Here is an 18,721-nt window from a genome sequence, read left to right as displayed (position 1 = left end):
AAGAATCACATTTCTCTCTATTTTACCTCCATACAACCCACTTAAATTATAATTATATATTTACATTACATGTACTATTACTAATAATATTACAATATAATGGTATAGTTAACTATAGTAATATATAATACTGATATTGTACTATGCTAATAATTTAATATATTGTATGAAAATATATATTGTAAGCCGCTCTGAGTCCCCTTCGCGGTGAGAAGGGCGGCATATAAATGCCATAAATAAATAAATAACCATTTTGATTGTACAACTACATTTCTCAAGTGTTTATAAGCCCCTAGGTTCCATTAAAAGGCACATATTTAAGTATTACATATTTTAGGCATAATTCCTTTTTTCATTCCAGATGGAGTTTCTTACAAAGGAATAAAAAATCATTAAAAATACATAACAATACATACAGCCAAAGAAAAAGGGAGAATCCTGAGATATAAAGATTCCGCTGCGCTCTAAAAAGTTTCATTTGAATATGATCAAATGCATTGGGGGTTGGCATGTGTGGAGTTTTGTCACTTGAGTGGATACTGGAGTACTTTCTCACTTCTCTTACTGCATCTGTGAATAAAGTAGCAAACATTGAATGCACTTGTTTTTAATGGCAACTTTTATTTTCTAGTTCAGTAATACAAACAAAACATCCACAATAAGAGCAATTTTGCACATTACTTTTTCTTAAAAGCAGTGTCAGTAATATCACCAAAATGTCTTAGAGCAAAATGGGATTTGGGAGTGGGCATATTTTTTCCTGGGATGAGAGACAGGGCCTGCTCGGCAGTGGCCCCCCGTCTGTGGAACTCTCTCCCTAAGGACATCAGGTTGGCCACCTCCTTCCTGTCCTTCAGAAGACAACTGAAGACCTGGCTCTGGGGCCAGGTGTTCGATTAGAGGCCAGCGGCAATAGGAAAAGGAAATTTGGATTTTGTGACATGGATTCTCCCGGCTCGGCTTGGTTTTTACTGGCACGTTGATCTATTAAATTATTAAATTCTTTGCAAAGTATTTAGTCCTTTTTGTACCATACTTATTTATTATTTATTTATTTTAAATATTTATATTATTAAATTGTACTGATGATCTACAATGTTTTAAAATGATTTTATTGTGAATTGTAATTTTTATGGTATTTATGCTGTTAGCATCCTCTGATGCTCATGTGAGGCCGTGCTAAGTCTCCCTTGTGGGGAGAAGGGCGGGATGTAAATATATGAAATAAATAATAAATAAGTATGGTACAAAAAGGACTAAATACTAGGCTTGGGTAACTACGGAAAAATTTGGTTCTAAACTCGTTTCGTTTTTAGGGGAACCCTTGCATTTCGTTTTTTTTTTTAAAGAATTCCGAAATTTTCCTTTAAAAAAGTTCAAAATATACGAAATTTCGTAAAATTTCGAATCGATTCGTTAATGGCGGATGCGATTGCGCAATATGCTAAAAAACCCTCCAAATGCGACAGGGGGAACTTCTGAAGCTTCCCTCTCCCTCTGTTGTTGACTGTTGGTGTGATAATTTATTTTTTATCACTGATAAAACAAACAACTATAAAACTTGCACCAGACATACGGAAATAATTACGAAACAATTACGAAACGATTTTGAACCAATTACGAAACAATACGAAATAAATTGGAAAAATTGTTTCGATTTTTAATTACTCCTCACAGTAGTCCTGCATGGCTCAATATTGGATCGTAAGCTAATTTAAATACGAATTAATAACGAATTACGAAATTAACGAACGAAACCGCCCAAGCCTACTAAATACTATGCAAAAAATAAAATCCTGCTTTGGTAACAAAATATTTTTTTAAAAAACTGGTATCACACAGAAAAGTCAAAGAAATTTGAACTATTTTAGACAACTAGATATTATAGTTAAATTTCCTTTATATTCACTTTAAAAACACTGGGCATATTTCTTGGGATGATGGATAACTGCCTTCTGAGCCTTTGCTGCAAAAACAAACAAACAAACAAACAAAAAACCACAACAACATTCCATTTCCACCCAAAACAGAACTATATTTTGGAGACAGTTGTTATTGTTTCTGTCATTTCTGACTTATGATAACTGTAAGCCAAGCCTGGGATTTTCTTGGCAACATTTATTCCAAGGTTGAGTAGAGATTTCAGAGTCCTAGTACAATGTCCAAACCACTTCATCGTGCTGGCACCTTTTGGGAATGTATTCCTGCTTTAAAGCATGATTTATGCTCCTCGCATACATGTTTATATGGTGTTTTTTTTAAATCACTCTTTTGGCAAAATTTAGGGCCCTTCCAGACAGGCCCTATATTCCAGCATCTGATCCCTGCTTCAACCTGGATTATATGCGTCCCCACTGCCAGATAATCTGGGATAAACAGAAAACCTAGGATCAGATCCTGGGGTATAACCCTGTATGGAAGGGCCCTAAGTTGTGAAATAGTATTGAAAATAATTGTCACAACTGGGTGCTCAAAAATGTGGACTTCACCTCCTGGAAACCACAAACAATACAGCAAATAGTAAGTGATTATAGGACTTGTAGTCCAAAACATTCATAGGGCAAACCATTCCCCAGTCCTGTTTGAAAGAAAACAATTTCCAGAAACCCAAGACCAGTTGTTTCCTTGTCTGTATTAATTTGAGAGTAACTAAAGAGAAATAGTGCCACCTGTTGATTCTTTTGAAATCACTTCTTGCTACTTCTGTAGGTTTCCTTGCCAAATTTTAAGCTTGTTTTATGATTTAATGAGCAGCTCAGCCAATTCTACAGCAATAACTTTTTCTATCCATGTACACAAAAATCAATATAAACAATTTCCCAAACACATATGCCCATATATTCGAGCCAGCATAGTGTCTTGAGATGGTTTTAAACAGCTGATTTTAAAGTAGATATAAGTGATTTTAATGTTTGTGTATATTTATAGTTTTAATGTCCTGGCAATTAATGTTTGCCGGCTTATTTGTTTATTTATTTATAAATAAACTTATTTATAAATGTTTCAAACAAACAAACAATTATAAGCCAAGGCACTTAATTGTACTACAAAAAACTGGGAAAACATATTGACTCAAGTATAAGCTGAGGGTGAGAAATGCAGCCGCCACTGGTAAAATTCAAAATAAAATAGATACCAATAAAACTACATTAATTGAGGCATCAGTGGGTTAAATGTTTTTTTTTATATTTACATAAACTGTAATTTAAGGTAACTTTGAGTGATTTGAGAAACTGTAAGTTGCTTCTGGTGTGAGAGAATTGGCTGTCTGTAAGGACGTTGCCTGGGGACGCCTGGATGTTTGATGTTTTACCATCCTTGTGGGAGGCTTCTCTCATGTTCACACATGTAGAGCTGGAGCTGACAGAGAGAGCTCATCCACAATCTCACCGGATTCGAACCACCAACCTGTCGGTCTTCAGTTCTGCCGGCACAAGGGTTTAACCCATTATGCCACAGGGGGGTCCTGAGTAAAATAATGTAAATGTAATAATAACAACAATAATAAATTAAATTAATAAATGTAATAATAATAATAGAGTTAAATAAATGTAATAATAATAATAATAATATCACACAGTCCTAGATGCTTGGGACGTGTTTGACTTGTGATTTTGTGGTACAAAATCCAGCATATATATCTCATTTGCTGTGACATACTGTGTTTTTGTGTCAGTAAAATAATAATAATAATAATAATAAAGTTAAATAATTAATAACATTGTCTCAAGTACAAGCCAAGGGTTTTGGCCCAGCTTACTTGTCCAAATACATCTGCCCCTATGTCTCATCTTGTAATTTAAGATAATCTGGGGAGGCCCTGCTCTCGCTCCTGCCAACATCGCAAACGTGTCTGGCGGAGATGAGAGACAGGGCCTTCTCGGCTGTGGCCCCCCGCCTATGAAACGCTCTTCCAAATAACATAAGTTGGGCTTCATCCCTCCTGACTTTCAGGAAGAAATTGAAATCGTGGTTTTGGGACCAGGCTTTCGGACAGCAGACATAATTAGCACTTTGTTTGGAAATTGACGGGAATGCTGATACATCTGATGATACTGTTTTATTTTTTTAATTAATGCTTTATGTACTGTTTTAATTAATGCTTTATGTATTTTAATTGTTGTTATATTATTGTAATTGTTTATATGTAGTGGCATCAAATCATTGCCAAATGTTAGCCGTCCTGAGTCCCCCTTCGGGGTAGAAGAGATGGGGTAGAAATACCATAAATAAATAAATAAATAAATAAATACATACATACATAAATAAAAGGGGTCTTTTTCAGCCTCAAAAATGGGCTGAAAAACTCAGCTTATATTTGAGTATGTACGGCACTTCATTTCTCAATTGCTATGTATCCAGTACATATTGATGGTAATATTGAAAAACAGATTTCCTACTTACCAAGAAACAAAACAATTAATAGGACTATAATAGTAAGGAATGCCTTGTTCCAGTAGTTTGCAAGTTTGCTCCATATACGGATTGTAAACACCTTCTGCCATCTGTAAAACAGAATTGCAGTGTTTCAAGAAAGTTGAAGAGATGAGAAGAGATATGTGTAAACACTGTCACTGCAAGATCAGATGAATTATTTTTCAACAGCTCTTTAAATTAAAGTGAAGCTTAACATTAAAATATAACTCACACAGCTATAAACACAAACATTTTGAAGTAAATATAATACAGATAAGTTTAGTGCACCAGTGAGGACTCCTATATCTTCCAGAACGAAATAGAAGGCTACAGCTTTGATGTACTGTTGGGAAAGACATGTCTTGTAGATTCAAAGTCATTGAATTTCAACCTTGCTTGTATCTAATCAGACTAGGTGTCATTAGCGTCCAAGTTTAATGAGACTAAGGTTGCTGCTTTCAGATCCTCTTAAAGCCTTATTCTGAAGACAGCAATCTCCAGATGACTGTATTCAGGTGACACCTTTAATTAACCTGTTAGTAAAATCATCACAGCAACATCCTTATCCTTGTAACATTAACCTGAGTCAGAAGACTGCATGCAGTTGTTTCCCAAGGATGTAATTTTATAAACATTTAATCGGGACAAGCCACAAATGAATTCATTAGGATGTGTTTGTGAGTAAACCTACCTATGATCTAGGATAGTACTTCTCCGATTATCTGATGTGGGGGATTGACAATGATTCACAATATGTCAGGAAATGACCATGTATTTGTGTCCATTGGGCACAGTGTTTCTTTCTTTCCTAGAAACAAGAGGCCAGTTGTTGTAGTGGAGTCTGTTGGCAACTCTGCAACTGGTAGTAGGAGTGTCAGAGGAAGGAAAAGAGGTATTCAGGAGTTAGATGAGGAACAGCAGAGGAAGAAGATCCGGGAGATACTTATGTCACCCACTGATGAAGAGTCCTTTGAGGGGTTTTCCGAGAGTGAAATGAGTGAGGAGGAGGAAGGACATACAGTAGATGCGAATAGGGGAACTAAGAGGATTACTCGGGAGCAGGAGTCAGATGAGGAGCGTCAAAGAAAGAAGATCCGGGAGATACTTACTGCTCCCACGGAAGAAGAGGATTTCATGGGTTTTTCTGGGAATGATGGGTCTGGGAGTGATGAGGATGAGGAGGAAGCACTGGATTGGACCAAGGTACAAGAGGTTCAGAATGTGTGTACTCAACCAACGTCTGGTGACACATTTGCGGGGTTTTCTGGTGGTGGGGACTGGCAATCGGGTGATACTGTAGAATCCTGGGGAGATCTAAGTCTTGAGAAGAGGGGGAAGAGTTGGAGGGATGGGCGTTGGCGCTCAGCTATGGAAGCTAAGCCAGCTGAGAGTGATGAGGACAGGGTGGAGGGCAGCTCATCATCGGATGATGCGTTGTAGGCACTAAAATGATAGAACTTTGCAGTAGGCAAAGTGTTGGTTTCGTGCCTTGGGTCTTGTCACTGCCACTTTCCTGTTGGGCTTGGGTCCTGGATCTGCAGGTTGCTGCTTTGCTTCATGTTACTGACCGGCTTGGATTCTCATAAGTGCGGATTTCCCCTCTCCTTGACTTTGGGCTGCTTTTGATGCTGACGCTGACTTGTGGACTTTTGAACCTTGCAACTTTGGACTTGGACTTCTTCGATTTTGGACTGCATTTGGATGATGGCTCTTCTTCAAGGCTCTTTGTTTGATTGTTTTTCATTTACTGTATGATTTTGGGGTGTTTTGGAAGAACTCTTGTTTAATCCGGATTTTTGCCAGGATAATCCGGATTATTGCCTTAGTTTGTTTTCAAGATGGAAATTGCTACAACTTTTGAGTTTTGACCAGAGACACTGAAGTAAGTGTCTCTGAGTCTTGTTTGCTTTGTTTTAATGAACCTCTTTTGGACATACTCCTGAGTCTGGCTCTTTAAGGCGTCTGGGTTCCGACACCAGTGGTTCAAATATCACTACCAGGAACTGCCACTGGGTAGCACTGACCTAGGAATGCTGGTGTTATTACTAATAGCCACTAAAAGTGCTTTCCCCCCACTTCCGTTTTTTCTTGAACAACATTCTATACAACTACATCTATATAAATAAAGCTGTTGCATCAAGATAACTGTATATTTCCTGATAACCCCCGTAACTTTTTAAATGCTTATTGTATGTTTTCGGATATTACCAAAAATTGTGCAGAAAACTGTGTTGTGTTTGGGAAGAAAACTGTGTTGTGCTTGAGAGAAATGGAATATAAATTATTTTAAATGCTGCTGTGTGCCTTCATATCTCTTCCAACCTTTGGCAACCCTTGCATTTTCTTGGCAAGAATTGTTCAAAGAGAGTGTACATTTCTTTTCCTCCGAGTCTGAAAGAGTGTGACATGGTCAAGATTGTCGAGTGGGGAAACAAAGCCTTCCCCCAAAGTCCTCTGGCAAGCCTGCAGTGACCAATATTCCAGGGCTGAGCCAATGTGACATATGCTGAACTAGCTGTCCCGTCACGTATTGCTGTGGCCCAGTCTGTGTATATGTGTTTTGTGTGTGAATGTATGTGTATACATGTGGTTTTGTGCATGCATTGTAATGTATTTTTTCTTTTTTTAGCATTTTAAGTCTCTTCCGCTGTGTTTTTATAAGTGATCATCACTCGTTGGCTTGATAGGTGTATTGTGTCCAAATTTGGTGTCAATTCATCCAGAGGTTACTGAGTTCTGTTAATCCCACAAACGAACATTACAGTTTTATTTATATAGATATGGGTCACACAGGAAGTCCACCAGACCCCTCCTACCTCTTAGCTATCATCTGCAGTGACATTGGCTGGGGGAACAGTGTGTGTGGGGGGGGGGGGGGGAGGAAGGAGATAACCAGAATCCCCTCTCCCTAAGTCATAAGTGTAGATGTGGCCCTAGTTCAACACTCAAACCACGACAGCAAAGTGGCTCAATATAAACTGTTTTAAATAAATATGTACAATACACTAAATCAGATAGGAGCCCCCGGTGGTGCAGTGGGTTAAACCCCTGTGCCGGCAGGACTGAAGACTGACAGGTTACAGGTTCGAATCCGGGGAGAGGCGGATGAGCTCCCTCTATCAGCTCCAGTTCTCCATGCGGGGACATGAGCAAAACCTCCCACAAGGACGGCAAAACACCAAAACATCCGGGCGTCCTCTGGGCAACGTCCTTGCAGACGGCCAATTCTCTCACACCAGAAGCGACTTGCAGTTTCTTGTCGCTCCTGACATGACCAAAAACCCCCCCAAAAAACTAAATCAGATGTTCCCAAACTTATTTGGCCTACCTCTCTCTCAGAAAAAAAAAAAAAAACTACTCAGCATCCCACCCTCCTGGAAACCTACCTTCTTTAAGTATACTAACAGAAAGATGCTGTGACAAATTTGCATTCTTTTATTTATCTATATTTCTACCTGGTATATTTCTACAACATGGTATAGAAATATGTTGCTTGAAATTATATAGTTATTTATTAAATTCAACCATTGTAACTTATGTATTTATTTACTATGTTGATATCCTGCCCTTTCTCATCCCAAAGGGGACTCAGAGCGGACAAGTAGACAACAATTCAATGCCGCATAAACAGACATACAAATTAAATAAACATACACATTAAAAACCATAAAGTTAAAAAACATCTAAACAATAAAACAAATAATTAAAACCACACATTCCAAATTCATAGTCCATTGCAGTCGTAATTGCTCTTATTTTGTATCCACTTATTGCACTGAATTACTGTCCAAAGGCTCGGTAACATTCAAATTGCACACAGAAAATTAATGTAATGAAGGATAACATTAAAATTAAAGTTATGAATTACCCTAAATGAGAGGGATGAATCTGATCCATTTATTCATGTTTGGTTCTATTATTGTCAGCAGTATGAATTACATTTTTAAAATAATTACTGTGTTTGCACTATTATTAACTGATTGCCATACAATTCAGTAACAATCTACATTACATTTCATACGTGTTACCTATTTATAGTCATTACATGCATATATTCCTGCCAATGCACGCTGGAATTCCCAACAATGCATGGGAATTGATTGTATGTATATATGTCTTGTAAGCCACTGTGAGTCCCCTTTGGGTTGAGAAGGGTGGCAAAGAAATGTCATAAATAAACAAACAAACAAACAATTAAATTTGGCTGGTGTTACACTTTAAAACAGGCCTGGGCCAACTTGGGCCCTCCAGGTGTTTTGGACTTCAACTCCCACAATTCCTGAAGGGGCGTGACGCTGCTAGGAATTGTGGGAGTTGAAGTCCAAAACACATGGATGGGCGAAGTTTGCTCAGGTAGGTAGGCTTTCAAAAATGTTTGCCTCGACTTAAGAACGACTCCGATCTGCAGAGCAGGCGTTGTTCGTAACTCGGGAGCTGTTTGAAAGGAAAACATCAACACTGAGGCAGGCCTTCCCTGTGAGAAGAGCGTCTTACCTCAAGGGGGAAATGATTGGCACGCAGAGGATCAACAAGATCACGATCTCGGCGTAGAGGAAGGCTGCCACGGCCGTCCACTGGAACGTCATCTTCTCTGTGCCGGAGCTGCGGGGGAGAAGCGAAGCCCCATTAGCTCCCCATGGTTTCCGAGAGAAGGCGGAAGCCGCTTCCCCAAACACTCTCCCCCTTGTTTTGGGGCCTCCTCTCCTCTGCAGTGAGGGCTCGCGGGGAGGCCCTTCCTCACAGGCCAGCCCGCTCTCCCCAAGACGCGGCTTCTCTGAGAGCCGTTTCCGTTGGGAAGGCGGCAACTGCGGCAACTTTTCAACGTCTTTTCTCCAGAAATGGCTCTGCGTGTGTGTCGGGGAAAGGGCCGCCTGCCTCCCCCGCTTCCCTCCCTCACTCACGGAGACAGGGCTCGCCTGGATGGCGGTGGATACTGCGGAAGGAGGGGAGCCGGGCCTTGCGAGGCGCTCAGAGGGAGGCAGGGAGGGGGGAGAGGGAGACGGAAGCGACAGCTGAGGGGAGAGCTTCTCCTTTCACCTTCGGCGGAGGCGCCACTCATTCCATGCTATTGACACACACGGCGTTCAGCAGCACCCGCAGGACAAGCGAGGCAGTTCCCCAAATTACGAACAGCTCCGCCTCTGTAGGTGGAGATGTACGTAAGTTGGGACAGGGGCCTCAAACTTTTTAAACAGAGGGCCAGTTCACAGTGCCTCATGATCCCAAATTCCAATCTGACTTACTTACTTACTTACTTACTTACTTGGCCGATCCCTCGTTGGACGAGTAAGATGGTCTTCCATGATGGGTTTCCTTGTGGATTCGTAGGTGGCTGTGGAGCCCTATTCTTGACCTGCATCTTCTCCCGCAGTGAGGGCATTGGTTTCCAGGTGGAAGGCGGTCCCGGTCGGGGTTGGCTTGACGCGCCTTCCTCCTGGCATGTTTCTCTCTTTCACCCTCCACTCGTGCCTCCTTGAATTCTGCAGCACTGCTGGTCACAGCTGACCTCCAACTGGAGCCCTCAAAGGCCAGGGCTTCCCAGTTCTGTGTCTATGCCAGAGATTTTAAGGTTTGCTTTGAGCCCATCTTTAAATCTCTTTTCCTGCCCACCAACATTCTGTTTTCCGTTCTTAAGTTCAGAGTAGAGCAACTGCTTTGGGAGACGGTGGTCAGGCATCCGGACAATGTAGCCGGCCCAGCGGAGTTGATGGCGGAGGACCATCGCTTCAATGCTGGTGGTCTTTGCTTCTTCCAGCACGCTGACATTTATCCGCTTGTCTTCCCAAGAGATTTGCAGGATTTTCCGGAGGCAGCACTGATGGAATCGTTCCAGGAGTTGCATGTGACGTCTGTAGACAGTCCACGTTTCGCAGGCATATAGCAGGGTTGGGAGGACAATAGCTTTATAGACAAGCACCTTGGTCTCCCTACGGATGTCCTGGTCCTCAAACACTCTCTGCTTCATTCAGGAAAATGCTGCACTCGCAGAGCTCCAATCTGACTACTGTGTAAAGTAAGATAAAGGTAAAGGTTTTCCCTTCATATTAAGTCTCGTTGTGTTAGACTGGGGGGGGGGGTGCTCATCTCCATTTCTAAGCCGAAGAGTCGGCATTGTCCATAGGCACCTCTAAGGTCATGTGGCCAGCATGACTGCATGGAGCGCCATTATCTTCCCACCATGGCGGTACCTATTGACCCACTCACTTAAAAAGCCCCAAAAAACTAAATGACAAAAAGCTAGATAAAATAAGGAAAAAAGGAAGAAAGAGGGAGGCAAGGGGAGAAAAAAAAAGAAAAGAAAGAGGGAGGGAAAGAAAGAAAGAAAGAAAGAAAGAAGGAAAGGGAGAAGGAAGCATGGAAGCAAAGAGAGAAGGAAGGAAAGAGGTAGGAAGAAAGGAGAGAAAGATGGAGGGAAAGAAAAAGGGGGAAAGAAGGAAAGTTACAGAAGGAAGGAAGGAAAGAAGGAAAGAAAAAGGGAAAGAAGGAAAGAGGGAGTGAGGGAAAGGGGGAAGATGTAGAGAAAGAGGGAGGGAATGAAAGAAGAAAAGAAACAGCAGAAGAGAAAGAAAAGGGGGAAAGAAGGAGATAGAGAAGGAAGAAGAGAAGGAAAGAAGGGAAGGAAGGAAGGAAGGAAGGAAGGAAAGAGGGAGTGAAGGAAGGAGGGAAAGAAGGAGAGAAAGAGGGAAGGTTGGCTACAGCAACATGTGGCGGGTACAGCTATTAATAATAATAATTTTTTAAAAAACATGAATTCCTATGCGCATTGCACACATCTTATTTGTACTGCAAAAAACAAAACAATACAATAATTAAAATGAAGAACATTTTTAACAAATATAAATGTATTAGTATTTCAATGGGAAGTGTGGATCTGCTTTTGGCTGATGAGATAGGATTGTTGTTGTTCTGTGCTTTCAAGTCGTTTCAGATTTAGGTTGACCCTGAGCGAGGGCCAGGTAAATAATCTTGGAGGGCCGTATCTGGCCCTCGGGCCTTAGTTTGAGGACCCCTGGTTTACACTGTTACTCTAGCCACTCCGGTGGGAAGCTTCCTGTCAACAAGATGAAGTATGGAAAATAAAGATGGGGCAATAACACATCCCTGTTTGACACCAGATTCCACCTTAAATGGGAGCCATTGCTGTTCAAGACTGTTGCCATCATATCATCGTGGAGGAGCCACAGGATGTTCACAAATTTGCTACGACACCAGATGGCAAGCAATTTAACCTCAGCAGACTGAAAGCCAAAACCAAGGTTACAACATCTGTATTTATTTATTTATCGTGTCAGGAGCAGACCAAACAGTTGTACTGCATTTTTAAACAAACAAACAAACGAACAAACAAAACACAAAGTTTACAAGCTTGGTATTTGATTGAATGTCCTTTGATCAGTACCTGGCCACTTGGGAGTGCCTCTGGTGTTGCTGCAAGAAGGTCCTCCATTGTGCATGTGGCAGGGCTCAGGTTGCATTGCAGCAGGTGGTCTGTGGTTTGCTCTTCTCCAACTCGCATGTCGTGGATTCCACTTTGTAGCCCCATTTCTTGAGATTCGCTCTGCATCTCGTGGTGCCAGAGCGCAGTCTGTTCAGCACCTTCCATGTCACCCAGTTTTCTGTGTGCCCAGGAGGGAGTTTCTCATTTCGTCTCAGCCATTGATTGAGGTTCTGAGTTTGAGCCTGCCACTTTTGGACTCTCGCTTGCTGAGGTGTTCCAGTGAGTGTCTCTGTAGATCTTATAAAACTATTTCTTGATTTAAGTCGTTGACATGCTGGCTGATACCCAAACAAGGGATGAGCTGGAGATGTCTGCTACTTCCCGGCGGATGTCAGGTGGTGCAATACCAACTAGACCAGGGCTCCTCAAACTAAGGCCCAGGGGCCGGATGTGGCCCTCCAAAGTCATTTACCCGGCCCTCGCTCAGGGTCAACCTAAGTCTGAAATGACTTGAAAGCACACCACCACCACAACAACAATCCTATCAGCCAAAAGAAGGCCCACACTTCCCATTGAAATACTAATCAGTTTATATTTGCTAAAATTGTTCTTCATTTTAATTATTGTATTGTTTTAAAGTGGCTTTGCACCGCAAAATATGCAGTGTACATAGGAATTAATTCATTTTTTTTCAAATTATAATCCGGCCCTCCAAGAGTTTGAGGCACTGTGACCTGGCCCTCTGTTTAAAAAGTTTGAGGACCTCTGGGCTAGACAGTGTAATTTCTATAATGCCACATTTGTAACTTTGTTTTTTTTTTTCTACATTATAACAGTATTCTCAATTCGCTTCTGATACGATAAATAAATACTTTTCCATTATTTTGAGATTCTATGATCCAAAAGGTGGCTGAGAGAAGGGTAATCATGGAATCATAGAATCCAAGAGTTTGCAGAGACCTCGTGGGCCATCCAGTCCAACCCTATTCTGCCAAGAAGCAAGAAAATCACATTCAAATCACCCCTGACAGATGGCCATCTGGCCTGTTCAAAAGGCTCCACAGAAGGATTCCATCAACACAGCCATATAACCCAGAATATCAAGGCAGATAATCCAAAATATCTGCTTTGAACTGGGTTATCTGAGTCCACACTGCCATATAATCTAGTACCATGAAGTGGATTTTATACAGCTGTGTGAAATGGACCTGGCAAACCAAAATAAATCATTTATTTAGCAATCAAACACTCACTGGATTATTAAACCAATAAATCTTTAACCAACCCTTGTAAAGTATCTCCAGGTTTAATTCTTTAGCCATTTCTTAGCACAGCGAACAAAATAAAGAAGCAGTTGGTATGCTGTACCTATTAGAATCATAGAATTATAGAGTTGGAAGAGACCTCATGGGCCATCCATTCCAACCCCTGCCAAGAAGCAGAAAAATCGCATTCAAAGCACCCCTGACAGATGGCAATCCAGCCTGTTTAAAAGCTTCCAAAGAATTTATCAATTTATTAATTTCATGAATATTTCAGAATTTAAACTTGCCATTTTGGAGTAAACCTCCAGGGAATGGCTAGTGTAATTATGATTGAAACTATGTCTTTTGCAGTATTCGTTTAATTTCAGATTTATTATATTTTTAATTTAAAAAAGCCAATTTAACTCAGATTTGATTCTTGAAAATGTTACTAATACCAAATACAAAATTACATTATCCCACCTTTTCACTTTCCAGATAGTCAATCCAATATATTTATCTCATCTTCCATTTTTGTCCCATTTTATAGACCGCCCCCTTCTGCCTTGAACTACTTCCCAGAACAAACAAAACCAGTATCTTTTTAGATCTCTTACGTTATCATGACATGCAACTGGGCAAGGCTCTCCTCTTCCTACAACAGATCCCAAGACCTCTAACACTGGAGTTGTAGAACTGGCAGGGCTGAGGATGGATAGCTTAGTTAGCTTTTTAATTTGAATACAGCAACGCCTATGTTTAGACAAGTAGGACTGGATCCCTACAATTTAGATGCACGTCCTCCTACTTGTTTCAGGCCCAGCCTTCTTGATTATCTCTTTAATGCACACAATTGATTTTTTAATGATCCTGAAGTTGCAAATGCACTGCTAGTTTAACTCAACATGATATTGTGCAATGAGTGATTTCCTTTTGATGGACTAAGGCTTATCCCATAACAAAATCATGTTGGGCTTTTCGCTTTTGTTGTGTGCTTTCAAGTCATTTCTGACACATAGGGTGACCCTATCACAGGTTTTTATGGCAAGTGTTTTTCAGAAGAGGTCTGCCTTGAGGCAGAGAGACTGTGATTAGCCCAAAGTCACTCAAAAGTATTGCTTTTACTGCAATAGCTAGCTACCACAAAAAGTTGGGAGGCAGTGGATCCACTTTATTTCTGGCCCTGCCTTCTATTGAATTTACTATAGAATGGTTTAAGTGTTTGTTGTTGTTGTTAATTAGTTCAGATGCTTCCGACTCTTTGTGACCTCTGAACCAGCCCATGCCAGAGCTCCCTATCAGCCGTCACGACCCCCAGCTCCTTTAAGGTCAAGCCAGTCACTTCAAGGATGCCATCCATCCATCTTGCCCTTGGTCGGCCCCTCTTCCTTTTTCCTTCCATTTTCCCCAGCATCATTGTCTTCTCTAAGCTTTCCTTTCTTCTCATGATGTGGCCAAAGTACTTCAACTTTGTCTCTAATATTCTCCCCTCCAATGAACGTCGGGCTTTATTTCCTGAAGTATGGACTAGTTGGAACTTCTTGCAGTCCAAGGCACTCTCAGTATTTTCCTCCAACACCACATTTCAAAAGCATCTATCTTAGTTCGCTCAGTCATCCTTATGGTCCAGCTCTCACATCCATAGGTGACTATGGGGAATACCATTGCTTTTACTATGTGGATCTCTGTTGCCACTCTTCACTATTTTATCGAGATTGGTCATTACTCTCCTCCCAAGAAGTGGAGCACTCTCCCTGTAGACATCAGACAGGCGCCCTCCCTTATGTCATTCCGCAGGAGCCTAAAGACTTGGCTATTCGAGAAGGCGTTTAACTAAGTGCTAAAACAATTGGTAATGACGACTGGAACGGAATATGGACTACGAGATGATTCTATGAAGAGACGGCGCGGATGATTTAGTGTAATTATTTGATTGTTGTATTATTGATAGTTGCTGATATTTTGTTATGTTATTGCTCTATTGTAAACTGTGTTTTTATATGTTGTACACCGCCGTGAGTTGCCCTAGGGCTGAGAACGGCGGTCAACAAATGAAGTAAATAAATAAATAATAAATAAGAAGTAAGCGTCACCTGATTTCCTGGCCACAGTCTGCATCTGCAGTAATCTTTGCACCTAGAAATGCAAAGTCTGTCACTGCCACCACATTTTCTCCGTCTATTTGCCAGTTATCAATCATTCTTGTTGCCATAATCTTGTTTTTTATGTTTAATGCTGCCCAGCTTTTGCACTTTCTTCTTTTACCTTGATTAGAAGGCTCCTCAGTTCCTCCTCACTTTCGACTATCAAAGTGGTATCATCTGCATATCTAATATTGTCAATGTTTCTTCCAGCAATTTTAACCCCAGCCTTAAGAAACTGCGATTGATGGTACCCTTTACACAACGCAAGCTTCAAATGTGGGGTAGAGACATCTTGCCATTTTTAAAGTACAGATTTTCCTGACAATTCGTAAGCAAGCGACTTATTCTTCGATTCCCCATATAGAGATGTGTAAAGATGCCCAATTTAACGTGATGAGAATTCTCCCTCGCCTGTTAGTAAACATAACAATGATGTCACGATGGAGGGAGGAGCCGAGACGGGCAGTATTGATTCCTTTCTTCCGCCATTACTGTTTTGGGACTGAGGAAGTATAGCAAACATTCAAACATATTTAAAACATTCAAGAGAAAAATATAAACCCGAAACAGTTCTGGCCCAGACTATCTGTCCAAATGTATCTCCTGGTACGAACCATCACGAAACTTAAGATAATCTGGGGAGGCCCTGCTCTCGATCCCACCGACATCGAGGGGACTGGTGGGGACGAGGGACAGGGCCTTCTCATCAGTGGCCCCCCACCTGTGGAACGCTCTCCTCAGAGACATTAGAGTGGCCACCTCCCTCCTGTCTTTTAGAAGGAAAAACAAGACCTGGCTATGGGACCAAGCGTTTGATCAGTGAGCAGCAAGTGAAAGATTTTAACACTTATGGCAATGATTTAACCTGGACTGGATTTTGGGTTTTGATTTTTAATAGGCGTGTGTTAATTGTTTTAACTACATTTAAAAAATATTTGTAAAATATTTTTAATGTACTATTTATTGTTTTATGACGACGACACCATATGGTGCTTTTGTGAGGCTGCCCTGAATCCCCCCTCGAGGGTGAGAAGGGCAGGGTATAAATATAGGAAATAAATAAATAAATATAGCAAAGCATGCAAATCCTGTGCTTGTCTGTGAGCTACCTCTTTCAACATTCCCTCCTCTTCCTGTGTTATCTCCCTTCTCATAAAAGTTCTTTTGAACTCTTACCTACTATTTTCTCAATTGCCTCTCTGAAACTCCTGCTGTGCTGTCAGGCTTTTGTTTTGCCTATCAAGAGGCTTGCAAACATCTCTACATACGGTATAAGAGAGCTAAAGCTTCATTTCCCCCTCCCTTTTATTCTCAATTCTGAAATGTAACCCCTCTATAGTAGTGTTTCTCAACCTGGGGGTCGGGACCCCTGAGGGGGTCATGAGGGGGTGTCAAAGGGGTCACCAAAGGCCATCAGAAAACATAGTATTTTCTGTTGGTCATTGGGATTCTATGTGCCAAGTTTGGTTCAGTTCCATCATTGGTGGAGTTCAGAATGCTCTTCGATTGTAGGTGAACTATAAATCCCAACAACTACAACTCCCAAATGCCAAAGTCTATTTTCCCCAGGCTCCACCAATGTTCACATTTGGGCATATTGAGTATTTGAGCCAAGTTTGGTCCAGATCCATCATTGCATGAATCCACAGCACTCCTCTGGATACAGGTGAACTATAACTCCCAAACTCAAGGTCAATGCCCACCAAACCCTTCCAGTGTTTTCTGTTGGCCATGGGAGTTCTGTGTGCCAAGTTTGGTTTAAATCCATTGCTGGTGGAGTTCAGAATGCTCTTTGATTGTAGGTGAACTATAAATCCCAACAACCACAACTCCCAAATTACAACATCAATCCTCCCCCCAACCCCACTAGCATTCACATTTGGGAATATTGGGTATTTGTGCTCAATTTAGTCCAGTGAATGAAAATCCATCCTGCATAGCGGATATTTACATTATGATTTATAATAGTAGTAAAATGACAGGTATCAAGTATCAAGTGGGGGTCACCACAACATAGAGAACTGCATTAAGGGGTCATGGCATTAGCAAGGTTGAGAACCACTGCTCTATAGGGTTGTTGTAGGTTTTTCCGGGCTATATGGCCATGTTCTAGAGGCATTTTTTCCTGACGTTTCGCCTGCATCTATGGCAAGCATCCTCAGAGGTAGTGAGGTCTGTTGGAAGTAGGAAAATGGGTTTATATATTTGTGGAATGACCAGGGTGGGACAAAGGGCATTTGTCTGCTGGAGCTAGGTGTGAATGTTTCAACTGACCACCTTGATTAGCATTTAATGGCTTGGAAGTGCCTGGGGGGAATCTTTTGGTGAGAGTGATTTGATGTGCCTGATTGTTTACTCTCTGTTCTTTTGCGGTTGTAATTTTTGAGTTTTTTAATACTGGTAGCCAGATTTTGCTCATTTTCATGGTTTCTTCCTTTTTGTTGAAATTGTCCCTCTATATATTGTGAGTTTTTCAAGCTGTAAGTAGAACAAAGAGGGGAGGGACAGTGGGAGGAAACAACTCTTTACCGTTTGATGGCAAATCGAACAGATAAATCCCAAAGAAAGCAGAGAAACAGGGCACTGCAAAGCTTAGGGGAAAACCAACGATCCCGAACACTTTACTTATCCCATGTGATGAAGTCCCTAGTGAATGAAATAGATGTGTTCCTGGGGGTAAGCAGAAAACTTGATACCAGAGGTACATATAACCTAAAATAATAAGCATAGACGTCTACACCACAAAAAGAACGGTTTGACAGCATTAATGGATTTTAGTATCCACAGGGAATCCCGGGACCAAACCTCGGCAGATACTGGGGTACACTATAAGTGTAGGATTGAGGCATTTGGGAGGGCAGGATGACACAAGCCTTTGCTATATCTAGAAGCTTCTTATATATGTTTGTCCAGAGGTAAGCCCCGCAGTCAATAGCGAGGCTTACACTGTAGTACACCTGCATAGGATCAAACCATTAGAATTTCCTCTTCCTTATCTGCATATATGAACATTTTCTGTTTCTAGTGCTGCCAGCTATGATTTTCTCAATAGCACAATTTCTTATGAATAGATTATAACAGTGTTGTCTCTATGATAACTAAACTGGGTGTGGAGTCTAGCAGGAAGATGTGCAAGCTTTGTTAATAGAGATATTCAAGAGGACTTGATGTAGTTTATCTTTTCCTTCATATACCTTAAATGCTTATGAAAATATACTTTGTTAGGGCGTAGGTGAATGGCACTGTACTCCACACCTACTGCACTACATAGCTCCACACCTTTTTATTTGTTGAATGAGTGCACTCATGTCACCATTAAATTTGCATGCCAGATATCTAATTTCAGTGTGAAGAATAGTCATCCTGAACAGCTTTAATGTTTGTTTACATTTTCCTTAGTAAACTGATTAAGCAGACATGGGAACATGAATTGTCAGAGGTAGGCATTGATTTGGATTAGTCAATCTGGAATACAATTG

General features: G+C 41.0%; 1 protein-coding gene across 1 annotated transcript in view; it reads right to left on the bottom strand.

The window, feature by feature from the left end:
• The window catches only part of DUS4L (dihydrouridine synthase 4 like), a 57,838-nt gene that overhangs the window by 22,218 nt on the left and 16,899 nt on the right, over positions 1-18,721 (bottom strand). The window contains exons 9-11 of the mRNA XM_067468811.1: positions 8,911-9,007; positions 4,405-4,505; positions 417-570 (exon numbers count right to left, since the gene is read on the bottom strand). Coding sequence (XP_067324912.1) covers positions 417-570; positions 4,405-4,505; positions 8,911-9,007 — 352 coding nt within the window. The remainder of the gene's footprint in view (positions 1-416; positions 571-4,404; positions 4,506-8,910; positions 9,008-18,721) is intronic.

This window comes from Anolis sagrei, chromosome 5, assembly GCF_037176765.1.
Source record: "Anolis sagrei isolate rAnoSag1 chromosome 5, rAnoSag1.mat, whole genome shotgun sequence".
NCBI lineage: Eukaryota > Metazoa > Chordata > Lepidosauria > Squamata > Dactyloidae > Anolis > Anolis sagrei.
This window is presented reverse-complemented; position numbering and strand designations above follow the sequence as displayed.